The 22262-nt window shown below is 50.9% G+C and overlaps 1 protein-coding gene across 13 annotated transcripts in view; it reads right to left on the reverse strand.

Annotated features, from left to right (window-relative positions):
* LOC105691212 (fat-like cadherin-related tumor suppressor homolog) overlaps positions 1–22262 on the reverse strand; it is a 157736-nt gene that overhangs the window by 113064 nt on the left and 22410 nt on the right. For 12 of the 13 annotated variants that reach the window (XM_048656141.1, XM_048656140.1, XM_048656137.1 and 9 more), the window contains exons 2-3: positions 21595–21680; positions 633–4217 (exon numbers count right to left, since the gene is read on the reverse strand). In XM_048656141.1, coding sequence (XP_048512098.1) covers positions 633–4119 — 3487 coding nt within the window. In that variant the 5' untranslated portion in view covers positions 4120–4217; positions 21595–21680. The remainder of the gene's footprint in view (positions 1–632; positions 4218–21594; positions 21681–22262) is intronic. The other variant, XM_048656133.1, reaches the window with a different exon arrangement.

The following is a 22262-nucleotide window of genomic DNA, read 5'->3' on the forward strand; positions in this document are numbered from 1 at the left end:
AAAAAAAAAGAAAAAGAAAAAAAAAAAAAGAGGGACAAATTTGTACACAGCTTGGCGAGAAGCAGAGGGATTGAATAACTCAATTAATATCCGCGCGGCTCTCTGCGGGCATGGTTGCTGGCTGGCGCAAATTCCATCGTAATTAATCGTTAGCTCTATACTATACCGGGACTACCGGGAGTGAGAAATAAAAATACCCCGAACCCTTAGCCCCTCCATATTCAACGCAAATTGTATATTTATGCTCTATCGGAAGCGGGCCGAAAAATAGTATCCAGCGATATATTTCACCCGTTGTACGTACGTAGGTAGCCCGATAGCGGGTGACCGCAAAATTAACCCGAACAGAGAATTCCTCTCCGAAAGTTGGCTATGGAAAATCCAAAGCTTTCACCAAATACTTCATTAGGCTCCCGCGTAATCCGCCCGCGAAGCTCCACTTCACCCCGACGAATCGGATTTTCTGTTCAATTTAGTAATAAAATATCCGGGCATACTCCGACCTCCCCCCCCCCCGCCGGGTAATCGGATCGTTCGGCAATGAGCGAAACATTACGCCCGAAATCGCTCGATGAGAATGTCGGGGATTTCGATGATGGGAATTGAGAATACCGTGAGACGCCAAGACTCACCTTGTTCGTCGATGGAGAAAATTCCGATCCCGTCACCTCCTCGGATGCTGTAGCTGACCCTCGAGTCTCCTCCGAGGGCGTCGGCGTCCGTCGCCCTGACCGTCGTAACGAGGGTGCCGATCGGTTGATTTTCCATGACGGATGCGGATACGACGAAATCGTCGAACACTGGCGCGTAGAGATTCTCGTTCACGTCCACGATTTCGACGATGACCGTCGTTTCGGTGGACATCGAGGGCTCGCCGCGATCTCTCGCCACGACGGACAGACTGTGGACCTGCCTTTCCTCAAAGTCCAAGGGCTGCGCGGTTCTTATCGTTCCCGAGACTCTGTCGACTTTGAAAAATCCTTCGCCGTCGAGGATCGCGTCGCCGAGGAAATACTCGACGACTCCGCCCGGTCCCTCGTCCGGATCCGTCGCGGTGACGACAGCCACGACGCTCCAAACGGGAACGTCCTCGCGTATCTTCACGGTGTAGCTGGGCAGGGCGAATTTTGGCGCGTTGTCGTTGACGTCGTCCACCGTGACGCGAACCAGAGCCTCCGAGTGGAGCGGATGTTCGTCGGTACCGACCCCTCCGTTGTCGCTCGCTCTGATACGCAATTCGTAGAGTTCCTGACGTTCGCGGTCCAGTTTACCGAATACGCTGAGAACACCCGTGGTCGGATCGACTCTGAAATTGCCGGTTTCGGTAGCGAGGGAGTAGGAGACCCTCGCGTTCTCACCGAGGTCGGCGTCCGTCGCGTTCGCTCTGAATACGTTGGTGCCGTTCAACGCGTTTTCCGTGATTTTGAAGCTGGCCAGGGATTTTTCGAATTTCGGCGCGTTGTCGTTGACATCGAGCACCGTTATGGGCAACATTCTCGAGGCCGATTTCTGAGGTTTCCCGAGATCGTAAACGCTCACGTTCAGGAAGTATTCGTTCTCCTTTTCACGGTCCAGGGAACTGATAACGTTCAGGTCCCCCGAGTCCGGATCCAAACGGAAGACGGAGTCGCGATCTCCCGCCGATATCCCGTATATCAACTTCCCGTTGTACCCGAGATCCCGGTCCCTCGCCCTCAGTCTCACCAAGGTCGTCCCGATCGCCACCGACTCGTTGACCTTTATCTCATTGGGAAAGTCGATGAACTCGGGAGCGTGAACGTTGTCGCCGTAACGACTGGGCATCATCGCGTACTCGTCGTCCCGACTGGGCATGTTGTTCTTTTCCGCCGAAGCGATGGCGTCCGTCAGTCTCCTCGCCACCCCCGTGTCCCTGCATTCGAAGGCACCAGTCGCGTCGCTCAAGATTCTACCCTGCGACCCGAGGTTACGCTTCGCGTTCACGAGATGGATGTGGACCCGCGTGACGTCCGCGAAGTGGGTGCCGTCGGTGGCGGTCAGATTGACCTCTCTCTCCGCCATTCTGACGTCCATCAGGTCGCAGGCGACGGAAAGAACTCCGCTGGTCGAGTCGAGGGAGAAGCAGCCGTCCTCGTTGCCGGACACCAGGCGATAACTGATTATGTTCCCGGCGTCGAAGTCGATCGCCGATACGGTGATGATCTCCGAGCCGATTGGCACGTACCTGGGCACGTGTCCCGTGCAATCCACCTTCTCGAATTGCGGCCTATTGTCGTTCACGTCCCTCAGCTTGACGCGCAACTGCATTTCCGTCTGACGACGATAAGGCAGGCCCCAGTCGCTCGCCCGCACGTGGAGGACGTAGTCCCTTTTCATGGTCTCGTAGTCGAGCAACTGCTTGGTTCTCACCACACCGGAGAACGGGTCGATCTCGAAGGGTACTTTTTTTATGTTGTCGATGCTGTACGAAATGTAGGCGTTCTCGCCTGAGTCCCTGTCTTTCGCCGTGACTTTGATCACCGAGGTGCCGGCTGGCTCGTTCTCGTCCAACCACACCAGCATCGAGGAATTCTCGAATATCGGGTCGTTGTCGTTGGTGTCCACAACGTTGATTTTCACCTTGGCGGAGGACTGTTTTCTCGTCCCGGCGTTTCCCTGGTCGATAGCGGACACGGTGAGCGTGTACAACGCTTTTTTCTCGGCGTCGAGGGGGACCGCGGTGTATAGCATCCCGGTGTCGGCGTTTATATAGAATTCCCCACCCTGGTTGCCACCGACGATCTCGAGGAAGACCAACGCGTTTTTACCCTCGTCGGCATCGGTCACTTTCAACCTTATCACGGGGGTGTTGACGGGGGCGGTTTCCGGTACCTTAACTTCGTATATCTCGCGGTTGAATATCGGCGGGTTGTCGTTGAGGTCAGTGAGACGCACGGGTACCGATTTATAGCTGAACCTCTGAGGCACTCCACGGTCGACGGCTCTCAGGGTCAGGTTGTAGCCCTGGGGAGCCGTCTCGCGATCGAGGAGACGAAGGATCTCGATGTTGTACTCCCCCGATCTACCGCTCCCGCCGCCGCTTCCGTGTTCCGCTTGCCGCACCCTGAAATGTCCGTCGGGATCGCCGCCTACGATTTCGAGGCTCGCTATTTCTCCGTGAACGCCTTCGTCCCGGTCCACCACACGGACGATCGCGTAAATGTCCGCGTTCGAGTGTTCCAGAACGTCGGGTAAATGGTGGACGTAAATCTCGGGCGCGTGAAGATTCACCTGACGCACTTTTATCGTCACCTTGGCCGTACTCGCCCGCGAGGCGCCTCCGCCCCTGACGAGAGTTCCCCGGTCCTCGGCTAGTACGTTCAACTCGTGGAGAGCCCTCTCCGCGTACCTCAGTGGTCGCGTCAGGGTGATCACCCCGCTGACCGGGTGCACCGCGAACTGTTCGTTCTCCTCGGCGAAGCTGTAGTATATCTCCCCGTTTCTACCGAGGTCGGCGTCCTCGGCGATCACCTTGAGGATGCCGCGGTGCAAGGGCGTGTCCTCGGGGACCGTCTCCTCGTATTCGGTGGGATAGAACAGGGGGCTCAGATCGTTGGTGTCGAGGACGGTGACGACGACGGTGGTGTCCGCCTCGAGGACCGTGGTCAGTCTGTTTTTTCCATCGCGTTTCGTCGATGTGGCCCGTACCTCCAACACGTAACGATCTTTGCGCTCGCGGTTCAAAACGTCCACGTTACCGGTTCGAGTCCTTATCAAAAGAAAACAAAAATCGCCGACGATACGCTCCTCGGCTTTGAAAAACTTATCCCTATCACCGCCCACTATTTTGAACTTAATTTCCGCTATGGCGTCGCCGCCCTCGTTCAAATTGATTCCCATCTTTTCGTCGGGTAGAACGAAAGTCTTGCCGACCGAGTTCTCGGGAATGGAGACGTTGTAGAGGGGTCGCGTGAACTGGAACTCCTTCGCCGTTAGCGAACGGCCATTCGTCGACGGAGTGGTCGCGGAAGGATCGAAAACCGTCGACGCGGTGTTAGCCGACGTCCCGCTCGACGGCAGGGAACCCGGAGTCGTCGCCAGGGCGATCCAGAGCCAGGCCCATGGCCAGGCCAGCAGCGAATGCTGCCACGATCTCCTCATCGCGCTAGCTCATCATTCCGATTCCTATCGACTTCTCGGGCTACGAGCTCCACCCCCCCCCTCGCTCCCTCGTTTCTTCGGCGTCTCCGCGTCCACACCTGAAACAAGATCGATTCAAAATTAATTCAAAAACAAGTCGGGCAATAAAATTCTGTATGAAAATGACAGTTTGTTTCTTCAAGTTCAACTTGGACTCTGTGACCGGATTTTGTGTGACTCGACCAACGACGAAACGTATGACGAGGAGCGACGATCGAACGGGGCTTCGGCGGTTGAATCGAGTAGGTGAACCGAGTAGGGCAACCGGACTGCGCTTGGCGTGGCTTCGTGACAGCGTTATTCGTTCGTACGATAACGGGGAGACGGGCGACCCGTGTGCCACGCGCGATAACGCAATTCCGCAGTTTCACAGCGGCGAGCGAGCGACCGCTGCTATCTTTCCCTCGGCGAAATACGCTTCGCCCAACGCTAATCTTTCCGCGTTCGTTACACACACCCGTTCGCATTCGGTGATTACCGGTACGCCCGTCCGTGTGTCCGCTGTCGAGTCGACCGATTTTTGATTTCCCGGGCATCGGAGGTCGGAAAAAGAGAAAAAAACTTTCAACTGGAACGAAGGTCGTTCAAAAAGCTCCGAATGTATCGGAGCGATGCCGGGGCACTTTGACGGGACTTCTTGAATTTTTCAGGACGTTACCAGAATCCAGAAGCACTAAAAGGGCGTCGGTAGGCGATCTGAATTACCAAGTATCAGCACCGCGGAGTCTGGTTTTTAACTCACGAGCCCCTTTAACTCCGTGCGCCACGAGCGAAAGGCAGCATAATTCAGTGGAAATTATACGGGGATCTAATATTCCGTCCTACGAAACGAAATACCCGAACCGGGGCTGCGGAGATGCGAGACGGGGTCGTCGACGACGACGGACCACGTCCGTATCCGTACGCGGTGACCTTGAAAAAGGTGGGTCAACGTCACCGTGTTCGGGTGTAAAATTAACGATTTCTAAAAAGTTTCGGACACGTATAACGTGTATTTCGGTCAGCCGAGTTCCGGCCGTATTATTTCACGAGCGATATGTGGCGGGATACGGACGGGGTACCCGGCTATAATCACTCGGACGACTCGAACGGATGAAATAAAACGGACAAACGGATAACGGTCGTATACCCGCCACTATCTGCCGCTCCTTCCACCAATTCGACAGATAACACGCGTCGTAGGTTACCCGATAAAGCGTCATCTTATATACACCGTGGTATCGTTCTTCGATCCCTACGTGGCTCCCATTATCCCGACAGGTTCGTTGGGTTTTTTAACGTCACAATCCGCGTACTTCGTTTTTCTTAGCCGCCGGAACAACGCGACGTCGTTTCTACGTGTGTACAGAGCGTGCAAAAAATAATCGCCCCCCCCCCCGGTAGATCTCTTTCGGAGGACCATCGATAGTTTCGGGAAAACCAGCGGCGATGCGAAAGATAAAAGAGTCGCGACAGGTAAAACCGGCGACTCCATTGAACGAAAAGAGAAATAATTCAAGGGAGTAGCGCGAAGAAATCCGGGATCGGGGGTCTTCTTAATTTCTCCGACTCCTCGGATTTCGCGACACGGTTCGTTTGACTGGCTCGACGTGCGGATGAAGTCTAAAAATGTCGGATGTGCTGTACTGTACCGAAGAAGGAGAGGAGAGATCGCGTCACTTCGGAGCAGAAACAGGGTCGTGTATCTCTCGGCTCCTGCGACGATATCCATCATATTTCCGGCGGGGTATATATTCTACGGGAACGATTCGCTGGGGGGGTGTGTATGGCGCGTGTGTGTTCGCGCGCAACAACGTAGGCCGCTTTTTCGAGCCCGTAAAATATCTTTACCCTCTACCTCTCGCGTCGGTAGCAGCGGTGAACTACCCCCTGAAAATTCGGGGCGTCACTTTTACGCTTCTTCGTACAACCGCCGCACGCGATACCGTCGTTTGATTTCTTTTTCAAGATACCCTTCCATAAAATTCAACGCTCGCACCACCGAGAGCGCAGCGATATTTTTTCGATGTGTACATCCGACGGGAGAAATGAATGAAAATAGAGAATTTACTTTTCGAATTCAGGGAGGAACGAGCGTCCGTCGTTCGTTCCTGACGCGAAACGGATGATTAAAAGTTAACCGCTTTAGAGATTCGCGTGGTCGAAAAAAGGGGGGGTCGACGCGACGGGTGAAACGAGCGATCGTTGATCGTAAATATCGAGGAACCGCCGTCGGTGGCGCACGTCACTCCGAGAGCATATCTCCCGAATTGATTTAATCAGTGGCAGCTATTTGTCACCCGCGATCGGGGACTGGCACGTCGGCATTCGTTGCGCCATACTTTCGCGCACCCCTCGCAACGGCGAACGGCACACCCGGACAACCGGGATCAGCGGTACGGAGTCGGCTGATGGACCTTCGATTCTCGACGATGTTGATTCTGCGGGGGTAGAAAAAAAAAAAAAAAATCTCCTCCGAACAACTGTTAGCCGATTCGTCGTAATTACCGGATGCGGCGAAAGACGAAGAGTCTCGTTATTTGGTACGCGAATACCGTGCGGGGGCCGGTGCCACAATTGAATCAGAACTTGGATCTACGTGGGGTCTGTTTCGCTTATACCCGATCGAATTCTGGTTCTATAACTTTCTATGAATCACTGCGAAAATCCCGCTGAGCATTCACCCGGAGTATCGCAGTTCCAGTGCGGGGAATCTCTAAACCGAATACAGTTTGTAACCCAACGTTGTGCATTTCCCTTTCCGGCTCGCATATCTATACCTCGTACGGAGCACGGAGTTATGCGAGCGCGATATTTTCCACTATTTTCAGCGCAGAAATCGCTTTTCCAGGTTTTCCGCGGTATTCCGCTGGAATATCTCGACGTCGTTGAAAAATATGCGTGAATAGAAAATGAATGTAAATAGAAAAGGTATGCGGGAACAAGAGTCACCAGCTGCGCGGATAGCGATCGCGAGGGAAGCACCGGGTCAAAAAAACACCGCGTAACCTTCCTTTGTCACGGCGGTGCAGACTCCGAACTTACGTGGCAATTTGCGTACGCTCGATCGCCGCTGATAAGGAGATTCTCGCTTCCGAGTTCGATTTCCCTCACCCGAAGGATCGTGTAACGTCGCGATTGAAAAAAAAAACCCACCGTCGGGATCCGCCACACTCCACTCTACTCCGCTGCACTCGACTGCAGACTTTCGCGCCCCTTCGCTCGGTCCCTCTTTCTCTCTTTTCTCCGTCACCTCGCCGTACCTCGTCTCTCCTGCAATCCACTCAGACGGGTAGGGAGATACGGTGACACTCGAGACTGCGTTGTTGTTGTCCTTGGATGGGGGGAACTACTCGTGGCTATAGGTGCAGGGCGTATAAAGCCAGAGAACTGTATTACCCTTGCGCGTATTGTACACCGCGACGTGAAAAAACTCTACGCGTACTCGTCCCCCGTGTCCGCACGGATATTTCCATTTTCTATTAGCCCTCGAACGAACGCCGACGACGTTCCTCCTCTCCGACCCCGAGGCAAATATTTTACCTCGCGGATTGGAGCGTTTGACGAAGCCCCCGAATTTGACGCGGGGTTCGTTCGATACTTTGAGAAGAAAATTCCGGGTAGGCTTAGTGCGGTCCAAGCTCCCATTGAGACTCGGAGCGAGGGGCTTAGGGGCTCAGGGGGCGCACGGACTATTTCAAAGACGTGACCTCTGTTCGAGATGACTGACCGCGGGGACGCGATCTGCATCTCTTCCACCGGTCGACATTTTATCCGCGCCGGATCGAGAGCCTACTCCTCTTCCTCCTATTCGGGAGATGCGAGACTAGGCGAGGCGGTCGAGGAGTTTCGTTTTCGTTCAGCGGGTGTTCGAGGGAGACAAACGTTGAACATCCTCTACAAAGATTAATGGCTTCCATTAAGACCTTATAGAGTATAAGTTATACCCCTGTCTCCGATGACCCGGTGCTACCGTATCACACCGAGGGAAGATGGAGACGGGAAATTAGGTGAGTTTTCCGTGCTCGAATTAATGGGGAAATAAGCGTATGCCCTTGGATGAATTTTCGCAAAAACTTTCTCACTCCCATCGATCTTTGATTCGAGCAATTTTCGAGACGCTCGACTCTTTGTGATCAGCGGTGAATGGCGTCCGTCCGATCTCCTCTACTTTTCCGAGGAAGAGGAGGATGAATGGCGGACCGTAGATTCGTCGACTTAAAATTCCCTCGGACGCGTACACGTATAGACGTGGTCAGGCAAACCGAAAATCCGAAAGCGAAAGTTTTCAGATCTTCAGCTCCTCCGCTCCGCGTTGGGGAACAGCGAAATCGTTTCCAGGTCGGGAAATTATTTTCCAATTGGACTCGCGTCCAAATCGCCCCTCGCGTGTGCGGGGTAATAAAGGTTTGAAGGATATCGGCCGGGTTCGTGGGTGTCGTTTAATTTCTCGTTTGTTTGCCACAGCGACACGTTGCAGCTGATATAAAAACGAAGAGGCGGACACGTCGTCGGCACGCGTACGTTGGAACTAAAAAGAGGGAAGCTCGTATCTAAGAAATTCTTCGCCCGATCCGAGTTTCCTTGCGGCCGATGTATAATGGGCCATACCGACTCCTCCGTCCGTTCGCGAGCCCATCGAATGTCGTTCGCAAAGTCGTAAAGAGAAAAGATTAGGGAAATCGTTAAATCGCGAGAAATATAGAGCCGAGTCGCGGATGCCTGGCGGATGAAAAATTTGGACATTTTTCACCCTCTCTGCACCGCTATTATCTTTATAATTTTTTAATCCGTTAGCTGCGGTCATTGTTTCTCTGCGTCTTCAGGCGTTAACTGTGAGTGCAACGATAGTGTGCGTAGTAGCTTACAAAATAAATACACACATCCGGTAGAAAAATAAATATATAATAGAGTAAACACGAGGTATGCACTTCGCGTCGCGCGGTTGTGTAACGTGTTTATTTGTTTGCCTCTCGACGCTTCGTTTACCGAAGAGTATGCTATCTTCAGTTTAATCCGTCCGGTCGTAGGCGGGTAGTATATGTACGCAGGTAACCCCCTAAGCCGTACAGTTAATTTCTTTTCTACTACTGTCCCTGCACCTCCGTAGCTGACCAATGAACGGACACTACGTTTCAACGCGCAATGTGCAATGCCTACGCAATTTCTCGCTACCCGCTCGCCTGACATCTAAATTCATTCGCGGCGGAACCAAAAAAGGAAGATGCCAACGACACGGCGAGCCCGAGAGATGTGAGAAATCTAATTTCGGATAAACGAACCACAATCGAATTTGGGATAGGTAGATAAACCTGACGATTGGGATGGGTTGAAAAAAAATTCTTCCACCTAATGATTACTCGATCGATTGCATGAGTGGTGATTTTGACTTTCAGATTTGGATTCCTGAGCTGATTACATGTGAGATTACCCTTCAAAAGCCAAAAAAAAATTCGATTTTTGGGCCAGAAGTAAAGTAGTTTGAAGATTGATTGTAATACACTTTTCTTACGTATTTTGACCTCAGGAATCCGATTCTGGAAGAAAAATTGATCTATCTCTCAAATTGACCAAGTTATCGCCAATTTTCAGCTTTTTGGGGTCAAAAATGAAAAATTGATTTTTCAGTCTATTTTAATGTAATTTGAGCTCAGGAATCCGAATCCGAAAGAAAAATTGATCTATCTTGAGAAATAACCGAGTTATCCCCATTTTTTCGCATTTTTTGGCATAAATTTGAGGATATCTCGAAGGGAAAAAATCGTAGCTCAATTTGGACAACGGATTCGTGTTCCTGAGGTCAAAATACGTAAGAAAAGTGCCATACGATCAATTTTGAAAAATAAAAATTTTTGGCCAAAATTTGAAAAAATCGTAAGGGGTACCCCTTGGAAAAATCTCAAATTTTGACCAAAAATTTTTATTTTTTAAAATTGATCGTATGGCACTTTTCTTATGTATTTCGACCTCAGGAACACGAATCCGTTGTCCAAATTGAGCTACGAATTTTTCCCTTCGAGATATCCTCAAATTTATGCCAAAAAATGCGAAAAAATGGGGATAACTCGGTCATTTTTGCAGATAGATCAATTTTTCTTCCAGATTCGGATTCCTGAGCTCGAATTACATTGAGATAGACTAAAAAATAATTTTTTTATTTTTGACCCGAAAAAGCTGAAAATTGGCGATCACTCGGTCAATTTTAGAGATGGATCATTTTTTCTTTCAGATTCGGATTCCTGAGATTAAAATACGTAAGAAAAGCATGTTAAACCCAATTAAAATAATGATTTATTTTTTGCTCAAAAATCGAATTTTTTTTTTGTTCTTCAAGAGCAATCTCACGTATAATCAGCTCAGGAATCCAAATCTGAAAGCTAAAATCATGTACCATGCAATCGATCGAGCTATCGTCAATTATTCGCTGTTGGGAGCAGAAAAATTAAGATATATCAATTGGTTTCAGTCGTAGACTCACTTTGTTTTTATCGCAATCCGTGCATGTGTCGAAATATTCGAATTTCTCGGCCTACGAGGGAGCCCGAGTTCAACTGGAGTCAGGTAGCCACGGGCGCGCGGTTTGTTGTGGGGCGTCACCTCTGCTCAGCCCCGAAGGTGACGTCTCACAACAAAGCGCTACGCTGCTACGCGCCAACAAAATTTTTCTGCTGGTAGTATCCCACTTGATCAATTATTCATTCCAATAACGAGTGGGCTACCTCAAAATATCAAGTAAAAAATTTTTTCCACATTTGAAAATTTCTTTTTCTTATGAGGTACAAATCTGCCCCCATGCTAAGAGAATAAAAAAAACAAGTTTTTTCCAACCCACCCTACTGAAGATGAATAAGGAGGAGACAACCGAACGGCGGAGAATCCACACCGTCATCGCGTGAATCTTTGGTACACGTTGGCGTTTCGCGAATGCCAGAAGAAATGTCTTAGGATGGGAAAAGACCGGAGAAGTAATTAGTTGATGAATTCTCCAAAACTTTTCTCGAAACAAAAATGTGAAGCGAACCGCCAAGGAGCCTTCTGTTCCTCCGGTTCTGTTGGATATTTACAATTCCGAGTCCCAGCTGCCTTCTCTTTTAATTTTTCTTCAACGTGCAGCGAAAGATTAATTTCGCGTGTGAATTATTTAACCGTTACCTTTTACTTAGCGTGATTAAATATGCGTCAGTACGTAAAAGTTCTCTTTCACCTTCGTTCCGGCTTCGCATTGCGTTTCGATGGTTTTCAGCCGTCTCGGGGCAACCGGCCTCCCAAGCTTCGTAAAAAGTTTAAATTACTCTTAAAAAATAAATCGTTCGCGATTCGGCTCCCGCCATCGAACGAGCGGGGGTAATTTCGGATCGTTGATACGGCAACATTCTTGCTAATTTTTTATCAACTCCGTCCTCTGACTCCGATCCATTTACCTGGGCCACGCCCACCCTCTCGCAGAAAGTTCCCACCGACTCGAATCACATTTCCCCCTCGTAATTCGCCAATCATCGATCCACTTACGCTAACCACGACCAGTCGATTTAACGCGCTGACAAAATTGAAGGCCTTCAATCTTCGGATCGTTATCGCTAACGTTTGGCCCGTGTGAGCCTCTCGACGAATTTTCGACGCTCTCTAGCCGCTCGAGTTATGACATAAAATCTCGGCGCTCGACGTTCGGCACCCCGCGTGGTCCGGTTTACAATTTTTTCAGCCGTTACGCGACGTCGAAAATCCCATTTTATCTGACGCAATCAATCTCGATTGGAAGTTGAAAGTTGAGATCCGTCGGGATAAAAATCTCCGGTTTTATCTATCGGCCGCAGCAGCAGGTAGGCCGAGGTCAAAAGTTCTCAGTTCAACCCCGACGGAGGGGAGGACGCCCGGCTCTCGTTTCGTCGCGAGAAAAACCGCGAACAGTTGCCCCCTCCGAAGTTCACCCTTGAAAATTAAATCTAGCCTCACTCGATCACGTTACGATTCGCGGCACAGATTAAGTTGCGAAGAAGCGGACCGTTCTCGAAATATAAATTAACAAGCGGACGAACGTATCTCGATGAAATTTATTTTTCTACGATACCACCACCGCGGGAGGTTCGACGGTAGGCGAGAACTAAGGTGAATCCGAAACACCGAAACCTGGATGGTTAAAACGTGCTGATATACGATCCAGTTATTTCTGACGCCCTTTGATGCGGAGTCTGAGTTAGGGTGGCTCCGTACACCGCTACGCCCTGTACCACCTCAGCGGCCGGGCCACGTGCGACCCGAATTCGAGTATATTTATGTGACAGGGTAGGCGAACAGACGGACAGGGAGCCGGAGAAATAGGGAACGGTTCGTAGACGACGTATCGCGCTAGTCGTACGCAGCTGTTATATATTTGTTTGCGTTTCATTCCGTCGACAAAGCGCTATATGGATCCACGGATCAAAGGGGCACAAATTGTGTATATCAAACGATCGGTATTAACAGGTACGAGAGCGGAGGTGCGATACCACTTGAGAAATTCACTCTCCGCAGTTGGGCGACGAATAAAAAAAAAAAAAAAAAAACCGTGAAAAACGGAACGGAAATTAATGGATTCCAATTTTTCGATAATTTCCAGATGAAACGAAATAAAGAGGCCACGAGAAATATCGCGAAGCTTTCGGTTGTACAGCCGAGAGCGACGTCGGAATTTCCCCTGCCCCTGATTATATCGATAGCGGGAGCGCATTAACAAACTTCATAAAAAACGTAGCGGCGGTACGTTGTTAACGAATGATCGTTCGACTTCGGAATCGATGTCACTAAATATAAGTCGGAGTCGGGAACGGGAGTTGTCCCGACGCCGTGGTTGAATTAACGGCGTAGCAGCGAGACGGTAGTCTCCGCCGTTCGTTTCGTCCTGATATAAATTGTAGAAGTAACGACGAGGAACTACGCTGTACAGGTATACGACAAACGAACGAACGAAGGAAGAAAGGAAGGAAGGAAGGAAGGAATCGCGGGACAGCGTGTAATTACCCGATCTTGACGAGGATTCCGCCATTTTCTCTCCCCCGAACTCGGGGTACGGCTGGTAGTAGGATCTGATTGATGATTACCGTACGGTGTTACGACCCGTCGAAGAGCTGACGCAAAGGTTGAGCGCTCCGGAAAGTATTCGTCCGTAATGAAATGCATCACGGTTCGCGGTGCGCGCGGAGACACGCACCGGGGGGCCCCCCTCTCGACGTCGTACATCGACGCGGGCGAAGGAGATGAAAGAACCGTGCGCTCGAGTAATGGGGATCGGAACGGCCCTCGCTGCTCGAGCGTTGGTCATTGTCAGCGGTGCAGGGAAATAGCCAGGGGCTGGTGGCGAGCGCGGCATGCGCTATCGAGGCTGACAACCTTGGGGAAGCGATGCGGCGCGATGCCCGCGAGGCGGACCCGGGCATGCGGCAACGACGAAGAGCGACGAGGTGTATGAGCGGCGTTCCTCCTCCTGACGTCGTTGGTACGTCGGTTTCAACGTTATCCGCGTAATCGCCGCCACGTTTTCGGCTTCCATAAATCTCATTATCGCGACAAGACGCGGCGAGAGAGCACTGTAATGTTACGGTTTCTTTGGTCGGTTTTATTTTCACTTTATATTCTTCAACGTTCAACCGAGCGAGAGGAGCAGCTGACCACTTGACGCACGAACGGTCGGTCGGACGGGCGGTTTTCCAGACCTTTGAATTTCTGGTTTTCTGGAATTCAGGTTCTCTCTGGTTTTCCGTTCTCCCGGCGAAACGGATTCCCGCACCGCTCGCCGGGAAACCTGTCTGCGGTGGAGTCGTTGCGACTGCTCCCGTCGCTCGTTCGAGTGGCTATCGCTTTATCTACGTTTCGGACGTACCGCAGCTGGAGCTGAAATAAAAACATCGAATCTTCCCCGTCGCGCACCTAGTCGATTAACAACGCGTCTTTCGGGGCTTCGCTTTTTTCGCATTTCCTTCCGAGATTTAATCTCGGTGCGGTCGCCGCCCCCGCGTGTTTCCATCGATCGTAATATGACGCATTGCATATCGCGATTCGTTTCGGGTGGAGCGAGAGCCACTTTGTCTTTTACAAACATCGCCCGAGCGTCGACGATTCTCAGGGAACGAACGTCTACACCTGCAGTGAAGAAGAAAAAGAGGAGTAACAAAAAGAATCAAGAGAGCGAAGCTAGGCGACACGATCCTCGAGAGGGGATCGTCCGACGTGAAACGTTGAACGGTGAACGCGAGTAGAGAATAAGAGATTTCGTCACATCGAGTGTGAGGATAGAAAAGGTGAAAAGACCGTGAGCGACGGTCATTGAATATCGATTTCGTTGGTAATTGTCTGCAGTGACTCCTGCAGCGGAACGAATCCGACGCCAATATAGGCTAGTTACATAGGTATGCAAATGTCACGGGTCGAAGGGAGATCGGAACGAGACACGTTGAGATTTTCGTTTACCGGCAAGCCGGGCGTCGGGCGACGACGGTATTCCCGAGTTTCAATCACACACCTCGTATACCCAGATGTCGGATTAGCGCGAAGGTGACTGAGATGGAAGAAGGTGAGAGGAACGGAGGAGGGAACAGGTATATCGGGCGTGAGGCATTGTCGAAGGTGGGTGCGGCGCAGAGTGGCATTGTTCTCGGGTGGGCATTAGGGCGAGAGAATAAAATTGGGTCAAGTAGCGATTAACCTCATCCGGCAACGTGCCGAGTCGTCGACGAAGGATCCCCTCGCTCTATTATTCCTTTTCTTTCTCTTTTTCTTATTCCTACCGTCGCGCTCTCCTCCCGTCCTCCCGTCCTCCCGGCGTCCCCCTCGCATTTTCTTCTCGTCGCCGACGTTTACCTCCGCAGCCACCGCGGGAAGAGAAGATCGTCTAGCGCGAGACGTCCGCCGAGCGAACATCCGATCCCTCTTCAACTCGGGCCTCCTCCCGAGAGGAGGGAAATTTTTCCAACGGAATCTCCGCGGAGAGCGTTTTCCCGAACAGACTTTTACCCCCGCGATTAATCGTCGAACGAACGCTTGAAACAGCCGGGGCAGCGATGCTGCGTAAATATTATTCCTATGGAAAATAATATTCAAAGTTTTCGGAAGCTCGGAATCGCGTTTCTATTTGCTCAAGTTCATCGATGGCGGTAGGGAGATAGCGGCGGAGGAGCGCCGAGGTTTTGACACGGGTTTATCTCGTCACGTCTCTCAACCGGTACAACTTCCACGGGTCAGAAAGTCCCCTTTGGCGGACCACGAGACTGTGGAAGGGTGACCGGTAAGAAAGGAAGAGGAGTCGAGGGGAGAACGACGCGACGCGGGGATACCGAGAGGAAGAGGGATAAAGAAAAGGAAGCCGGAGGGAGTCTCGGGGTCCCCGGGTCCGGCGAAGGGTCCGGTTTCGTCGGGCCCCGGAGGATACTCGGCGCAAACATCGCCGCGGCGAGGGCTCGCCTCACTCTCTCTCTTCCTCTCCTCTCTCTCGGAGCGGTCCGGCTCGCCGCGAGGCCCGAGCGTGGACTCGGGTTATTCTCGTAGGCACGCAAGCAAGAACCGTCCGACTCCGGGGAGTAGGGAAGAGTCTCTCCTTCCCGCGCGCTTCGTTCCTCGGCTGTGCAGCGTCGTCGTCGAATCCGCGGGGTCAACGCACCGCACGGACGGTGCAATGCCTCGAGGGCGAACGCCGAGGCTGGCGGGGAAACGAGAAGAAAGAGGGACTCGGAAGAGTAGGGAAGAGAGACTCGAGTCGACGGCAGGTGCATTGGGCAATCGAACGAACCTCTTTCCCCAGTCCTCGGTGCTCCCAGATTCTACCGCATCGCCGACGGAAGGGGCGGCCCGAAGATGCGGACGGAGACGGTCCCGCAGGTCCGAACGTGTAACTTTATAGGGTCACCTACGTAATCGCTCCAATCATGCCTTGGCTACCAACAAAGAGCGCTGCTCGTTTCTCCAGCTAACGCTGGTGAGAGTAATGGTTTATCAAAAAACCGCGGCTAATAACCGCCATTAGAGAATTACCGTACGCGTAAAAAAGAGAAATGAGAGAAAAAAATATTCTATACAACCGGATGTTCATTATAATAATTGTGTTTCTTCACAATTCGAGGGGCTCGAGGGCACCTCCGCGAGTGCGAACGGTCGCTGCGAGGAGCAAAAAACTTCATTTCGTCGAGCCAATGAATGCGATCGGAATAATGAATGACCGTCACTTTTGGCGAAGAGATTTGAAAAAATCGCATACCGGTTTGTCCGGTCAATGAAACTCGGATTCCGTACGCTCCGCTCATTGCCAATGGCTGCTTGTAAGCGCGACAAAAGGCCTCCTTTCGGATTAGAGGAACGAGGAGATTGATAGCGAATGTGCGTAGATCGGCGTTACGCACACGCCTGGCTCATGCAAACGCGTATATTCGTACGTATAACGGGGACGTATAACACTTTCTCTCGCATAGCCGAACGCCCACGCCGCTCAGCTCTCGAAGCGAGTGTATATCTTTCGTAGTCACGGAGATCGTGGACACGAAGTATCGTGTCGCCGCGCGGGTTTATCCTACTGCGAAATATCAATCAAGTTCAACGAGTATGGCGTAGATCCGTCGAATCGTAGCAACGATAATTCGTGTGGGAAATTGGCGAAAATCCGCTGCCCCACCGACTGCATAAATAGATATAATCCGAAATTAATGAAACCGGTACACGCCGCACGGCTCACGGGCCATCGCTCGATCGATCGCCGATCGTCGCCGATTCAATCCCTATCAATTTCTTCGTCATATTATCGCACGCACGAGCGGTTGTGATACGATTGATTTTCGGAATCGACGATTGCCGCGAAAAAAAGACCCTCGGAACCGCGAACGATACGTACCGGCGCTATAGTTGGATAAGTGGAATGATGTTCTTTCAAAGAAGACAGTCGATAAAACATCCCTTTCTCCGAAACCCCGTCAATTATTCAAGAAAAAGTAGAGGCGAAGGTCCTTTCCCCCAAAGTTAGAAAACGAGGTCGTGAGTAAACGTCGTTTGACGATATATGTATGTAGGTATATGGAATTCTTACGTATTGTAAACCCGAAACGATCTCGTTTTTACGATTCGCTTTGTACCGGATAATTTTCTACAGGTTTAGAAAATCATCAGGCAGGGGAGGTTGATGCCGGAGAGTTAATAGGAAGGGTGAGGGTAATATTAATTAGCGAACAAAGGAACATCATCCGGGCATTCTGAAGGAATGAATGGGTTCTAAGGGGGCGGTTAGCGAGCGGGGCATCAGTCATCGTTAATTCCCGAGAAGGAAGACGCTGGGGAAGTAAGGAGGGTGAAGGAAAATGAGACGATATCTACCCAGCGGGCTGTTATAGTCGAGAGAGCCGACCGACTTCTTTGCTCCGCTTCAGGTAGTGAGGTGCGAACGCTGGCTGAGATGTGGGTAGAAAAGGCGTCTATGGAGGACGAGCGGAAGAAAGACATGGCGATAAGGAGATATTCGTGAGAGGAGAAAAAAGAAAGAGAGGAAGACAGAGAGAGAGAGAGAGAGAGAGAGAGGAAGCCGGTGGAAGAAACGCGGAGTGACAGACAATGTGGGCGAGCGGGTGTTCCTCATTATTGCAGGTAGCGCTTTATGGGTAAAGAGAGATAAGCCGGTGAAGTCGCGGCTCGATATAAGTGTATACGCACATGCCACACCTAAATCCGCACCGCCATTTCCTCTTTCATATTTTTCCAATTGGAGAAAAAACGGGGTCATTTCACCATGGCAAATGAAGTTTATGCTTCCAGCTCACGGTGCGCCGTCGTGGTTAATTATCATCTTCCCGTTCGTAAGCTCTGAAACCTTCGTCTGAATCTGAGTCGGAGTAAAATTGAAAAAAATTGAAAATAATAGATAAATAAGTAAAATAAGCAAAAAAGAAAAGTTGAAGAGAAAAAAAGGAAAAATCACACGAAGCGGTACGCTTAATCACCGGGATACTGCGAAATTAGAGCGTAGGCGGGCTTTAAATCACCTCTATGCTGATGTATTCGCGTTGGACGTGCTGACGGTGTTTATAAATTTCCTCGGCAATCACAACGTATTCATTACCTCGTTTACCTCTGTTACTGAATTTTTCATTTCGCTCGAATTTTTTTTCTTTTTTTTTTTTTTTTTCTCTTCACCCCCCCTTCACGGACGAACCGGCAATCAAAGGTCGTTCTCGCTCTATCTCTCGCTTCTCCCGCCGTTCGGTAGTCATTGGCGAATGACGTTCGCTTCAAATAAAATCGGAAGTCAAGCGAAACGTGCGCCACCCACCCCTCGGACGAGTCGATCAGCGAAAAAGAGGAATAAGGAAAAAAGAATCAGGGGAAACGGGGGGATGTCAGTGGCGAAACTATAATAAGTCGATATCGCGGGACGCCGAGTGCAGTAGCGGCGGACACATGGGTTCGAACGGTGGTGTGCCAGACGTCAAAACGTCAACTAACAACGGATTATCGAAGGATTGGCGGAGATTCCTCCACCGTACTCCCGTTGCTCGGCTGCTTTCTCACCCCGGTGAGCTTTCGCGAAATTCCTTTGACAGTTGCTCCTCGTTTTTCCTCAAGTAGATAATTTGACGGATTCTGTCGATGCCTTCCGCGGTGATTCCCGTCGCGGTGCACGTTTTCATCGCGCTCACACTTCACCTCCTCCTTCGTTTATTCTCTCGCGGTTCGGTATATCCCCGTCGAGATCAACGACGAAGCGTGTAAGATTCGAACTTGAGTCGGTACGATTCCGGCAGCATGTTCTCGTATCTCTCGGGATAATTCCGTCCCTCGGAGTCTGCACGCGGATGCAATCGATGCGACTCGGTTTCCAGCCCAGCTGAATGACAACGTGTGCAAAAATACATCTTCAAAGGCTGCCTCGCGTACCAGTTTTCCAATAACCTAACCAGATTCTCAATTACCTATAAGGATTACCGTGATTTCCGCTCTCCGTTATTTTCCGCGTGGCGTGCGAGGCGACTCACCGAGTGAATAACTTCGATCGATTCGTCAAGTGTCGACTGGCTCGGAATCGTGCGCCACTAATATGTATATCAACCGGCTAAGGAGCTGGGGAGACGTATCGCTCTTCCGAATCGGTTCTATCACCCGGAAGCAGAATATGACGAACGCCAACGCGAAGGTCGAGGCTTTCCCCGACCGGTCGCCGATTCTCGGTTCAGTCCCTTCGTGCGATTCGCACACCTGAGAAAAGACCGGAGCCCTACGACGCCGCTCGAACGTGATCGCCGGAGAACGTGACCCGCGGCCATTGTATACGATAAAGAAAATTTCTTTGATCGAACGACTCGATCGACCTCGCTCCCGAAGCTTTCCGCGGGGTCGAGGCACGCCCGGGGCACCGCTCCCGCTACGGGCACCGGCAAATAGATGAATAAATGAATAAATAACCGAATAGATCAAGCGCGGAAAACCTACGGGAGCTTCTTTTTTTTCTTCGGAGGGTGATTTTTTCCGTCCTCTTGCATCGCGTTCGCGAGAGGCAAAGTTGAAAGGGGAACGCAGCCGCAACGGAGCGAAAATTGAGAAGATGTTGATATTTTTCAGATAAAGTGCAAATCCTTGCAACTCTCATTGCCGTGGGACGACAAGGATAATCCAACGAGCGGAGTATCCTTTCAAACGACGGCGCAGCCTCGCCTCAAGGACCGCGCGAGTTCAGGTTCAGAGTACTCGGTACTGGTAAATTTATAAACAACCCGTTATAGCCACCGTTCTCCTGTTGCAGAAATCAGACGCTGTGCCAACCACAAAGACTGCGGAGGTTGGCCGGGATGCTGCGCGGAGGGGGAAATAATCCGACAAAGCGCCGTGTCGGGCGACGAGATCGTAAGAAAGAATGCCGGTTGTTCGCCAAATTGGTAGAAAATTTTACGTAGTTCGTATCAAATAAAACTCCGGCTGCGTCGAAAATTCTTCTCTGGCATTCGTGTACGCGTCTACGTAGAAAATGGTGCGCCGTCGCGTAGGTCTGCGTGAGCAGGCTAGAAAACCGGTCCGAAATCGGTCCAGCGTTCAACGATGACTCAGCCTCTCCGCGGATATCTTCTTCGCCTCGCGAAGGTCATTAATCCGTCCGTCCGGCGTACCTACGACTCGTCTGGTCCCGTCGCTTCGCTTTTCTCCGTCGTCGCGGACGCTGACTACCCTCGCGAAATTTCATGGAAGCGGCCGCTTCGTCGGGTAAAAACGGTAACGAGTCCCGCGGACTTTTGACTCACTCGACGCGCGATTTGCAATCAGGATCTTAGATTCCTCGATGTCCGGGCTCTCCTCCGCCCCGAGAAAACGGACCGATAAACTGGTTTGACGAGTCGGAATGGGACGTCGCTAAGTCTGCACTTGATTCTCCTCGATTCGCGAACCACGCGAGGTTTTTGACGGAAAAATAAAAAGAAAAATCCAACGATCGACGAAAGCGAAATACGCGCAAATTTTATTTCCGAGTTCCGTCGCGTCACGGACTCGTTGAAGCGGCATCGATACGTAAGTGGCAGGAGCGGCGGGACCCTTCGGTTTAAGTATAAGACCGAAGTTTACTACAAATTGAGTGCAACTTTAGGGTGACAAGTTGGGAAACGAACGCGGATAAGAGTTGTTTGCCGTATACCGGAAGTTTCCCGCTGCACTTTCCAGTGAATTTGTCGGTGTCGTCGCAGCCGTAAACTTTTCAAAGAGCGCGAGCGGATCTCGCGGCATAATAATTTCCATTCCTCGCGGATACCCGAGACACGAAATTTCCAAAGTAACGAATATTATTTTTTTCGTCCCCACACCCCGGACGCGCGCTCGTATTTTTCCGAAAAAAATTACGCCTCGCGATCCCCCGTATCCCTTTGGAGATGAGCGATACACGCAAAGGTCACCTCTGCCTTTCGCACGAGCAGATGCGGCGTGTGAGCGGAACGAATCGACGGAAGTGAAGGCAGCCATTCGAAGATGTTTCGCCGTTCGGATTATCGGCGTGTCTACATCTAATCAACGACCAAGATGCATTGTAGCGAACGAACTGACGGATTGCGACGAGCCTCAGCTACGACTCGTACGCGCGGCTATCGCGATCCGGCGATTTGCTCGATCGAAACGGCTGATTGGTCGGACAAGTATTTCCTCTCCTCTCCTCCCAGCCCCTTCCGCTCGCTCTCCTCTGCTTCGTCCTCGATCTCTCCTCTTGTCTCGAACCACGTGGCGATGTTAGACAAGTTTGAATAACGTTGGTACGAAACGAGCCGTTCGTCGTTCGTTCGTTCGATGCGTTTAGACATAGCTGTATATTATACGTACGTATACCTATTACCTACGCGTACGCGTAGCGGAGGCTCTAAAATTTGTACGCGTAACTCCGACGATCGGTAGGTCTCTCTCATGCATAAGTAATCCACCACAATGCACCGTATAATGTTCCATGAATAATATTCATTAATTTTGCAACGCAAGACTGACCTGCAGAATTAGGAGATTCGGTACATCCCTTCAATTCTGCCGTTAGTTGCGTCGGTGTGAGTCGCGCCGCGGCTTCGTCTGCTCACCTGAAACAAAGAAGAAGAAAAAAAATAAATAAATAAATAAATACCGAACGAATCTCGGTGCGGAAAGACCAATGTCTCGGGATGAGGTCAATTACAAAAGTCTCGTCACGCAGTTATAACTGCACGCGCCGCGGAGCCGCACGATCGACCGGAGTCGAAGAATAATCTCGCATATTTATCGACAATCTTTGTAAATGAGGCGCAAGTACCCACTTATCGATTCGTTACCACCGTCATTACGTTTATTTCAACGACGATCGTGATATCAACCCGGTCGGGTACAGTTATACACAGCGCGTTCGGTTCAGCGCCTCGAGTCTACCGAATCGCTCGTAGTTTCTCGTTGCGTTCGAACCAACGCCGCGGCGCAACTCCCCTGCACTACTCGCGGTAAATATCTCGAATTTCAGGATTTCCAAACTTCGTCATTTTTTTTTGTTTAACTCGCCACAAAATATATATCTATGGGTTTTCGACAGACGATACAACGGAGGGACGGAAAAATGAGAGGGGGAAAAAAAAAAGATGGATCAGCGCGGGTTGGGCACGGGGTGGTTTTCATTCGCAAACTATACGAATGAA

Source organism: Athalia rosae, chromosome 5 (genome assembly GCF_917208135.1).
Source record: "Athalia rosae chromosome 5, iyAthRosa1.1, whole genome shotgun sequence".
Lineage (NCBI taxonomy): Eukaryota > Metazoa > Arthropoda > Insecta > Hymenoptera > Athaliidae > Athalia > Athalia rosae.